Genomic DNA, 1,620 nt, shown 5'->3' with positions numbered 1-1,620 from the left:
CGTCCGTCCGTCCGTCCTCGGCCGTTTGTCACCGCGTTGTGTCGTCCTGTCACCGTCCCCGTGGGGGGGGGGAGGGAGGGAGGAGTAACCTGCGAGTAAGGGAGGAGGAGGAAGGGCCTAGGGAGGGGTGAGAGAGCCCTGAGGGGCTGACGATGCCCTGAGTAAAGGGTGAGCATCCTCTGAGTAAACGGTGAGCATCCCCTGAGTAAAGGGTGAGCATCCCCTGAGTAAGAGCTGAGCATCCCCTGAGTAAAGGGTGAGAATGCCCTGAGCAAAGGGTGAGCATCCCCTGAGTAAGAGCTGAGCATCCCCTGAGTAAAGGGGAAGCATCCCCTGAGTAAAGGGTGAGAATGCCCTGAGTAAGAGGTGAGCATCCCCTGAGTAAAGGGGGAGCATCCTCTGAGTCATCAAGCATCCTTAAAGGGTGAGCATCCCTCGAGTGTTTGGGCAGCCTTAAAGGAGGAGCATCCTCCAAGTAAAGAACGAGCATCTGCTGAGTAAAGGCTGAGCATCCCCTGGGTAAAGGTTGAGCATCCCCTGGGTAAAGGTTGAGCATCCCCTGAATAAAGGTTGAGCATCCCCTGAGTGAAGGATGCCAATCCCCTGAGTGACTGAGCGCCCCCGAAGCAAAGCTTGAGCATCCTTTGAGTAACTGAGCATCCCCAGAATAACCTGAGCACTGCCCCTATAACTGAGTGACCCCAAAGCACGGGCTGAGCATCTCCCACCCCCTGAGTGAGGTGTGAGTAAGCCCGGAGCAGACCCCGAGTACCTCCCAGGAGGTCGGGATGTCCCGTGGCTCCACCCCCCGCCCCGTCCCACGGGGAGTGCCGGGGGGGTCCCGGGGGAGGGGGTCCTGGGAGGGGGGGTGGTCTGGGCTCTCACCGTGCCTTGTCTCTCCCCTTCCTCTGCCACCGCCACAGGAGCAGCTCACGGTAAATCCTCAATCCTTCTGCCTTCGTCTCCGTCCTCGTCCTCTCCTCGTGCTCATGGTCGTGCCTCGCTCCCCCCCCCCCCCCCCCTCCTCCCCTCCTCCCCTCTCCCCCAAAAAACTGCTCCCCCACCCTCCAAAAACTACCTCAGGGCGGGACTGGGGGAAGGGGAGGGGGCTCGGCCTCGAGGGAGGGGAGGGACCATGGGGGGGGAGGAGGGGGTGGGACCGCCCGTGGTCCTGCCGGGGGGAATTCCAGGGTGGATTCCAAGGTCCCACACCCCCCCTCCCGTGTGTCCCCCCCCCCAGCGGCAGCAGCAAAGGGAAGGACATCAACACCATCAAGTCCCTGCGCGTCCTCCGCGTCCTGCGGCCCCTCAAGACCATCAAGAGGCTGCCCAAGCTCAAGGTGGGCTCGTTGGGGGTGTTTGCTGCCCAGCAAGGGGGGGTTTGGGGGGGTCCCAGCCTATGCTGAGCCCCCTCCCCTCTTGCTGTCCCCCCCCCCCAGGCGGTTTTTGACTGTGTGGTGAACTCGCTGAAGAACGTCCTCAACATCCTCATCGTCTACATGCTCTTCATGTTCATCTTCGCCGTGGTGGCCGTGCAGCTCTTCAAGGGCAAGTTCTTCTACTGCACCGACGAGTCCAAGGAGTTCGAGAAGGACTGCAGGTACCCCGGGACCCCCCCCC

The 1,620-nt window shown here is 62.0% G+C and overlaps 1 protein-coding gene across 1 annotated transcript in view; it reads left to right on the top strand.

Moving 5' to 3' along the window:
• The window catches only part of LOC113941561 (voltage-dependent P/Q-type calcium channel subunit alpha-1A-like), a gene marked incomplete at both ends in the record, with an annotated part of 4,106 nt that extends 2,506 nt beyond the window's left edge, over positions 1 to 1,600 (top strand). The window contains 3 exons of the mRNA XM_027632716.1: positions 924 to 935; positions 1,241 to 1,340; positions 1,440 to 1,600. Of these exons, the coding sequence (XP_027488517.1) occupies positions 924 to 935; positions 1,241 to 1,340; positions 1,440 to 1,600 (273 nt within the window). The remainder of the gene's footprint in view (positions 1 to 923; positions 936 to 1,240; positions 1,341 to 1,439) is intronic.
• Between the last annotated feature and the right edge of the window lie 20 nt (positions 1,601 to 1,620).

This window comes from Corapipo altera, unplaced genomic scaffold, assembly GCF_003945725.1.
Source record: "Corapipo altera isolate COAL_440 unplaced genomic scaffold, ASM394572v1 59992, whole genome shotgun sequence".
NCBI classification, from domain to species: Eukaryota; Metazoa; Chordata; class Aves; order Passeriformes; family Pipridae; genus Corapipo; species Corapipo altera.
This window is presented reverse-complemented; position numbering and strand designations above follow the sequence as displayed.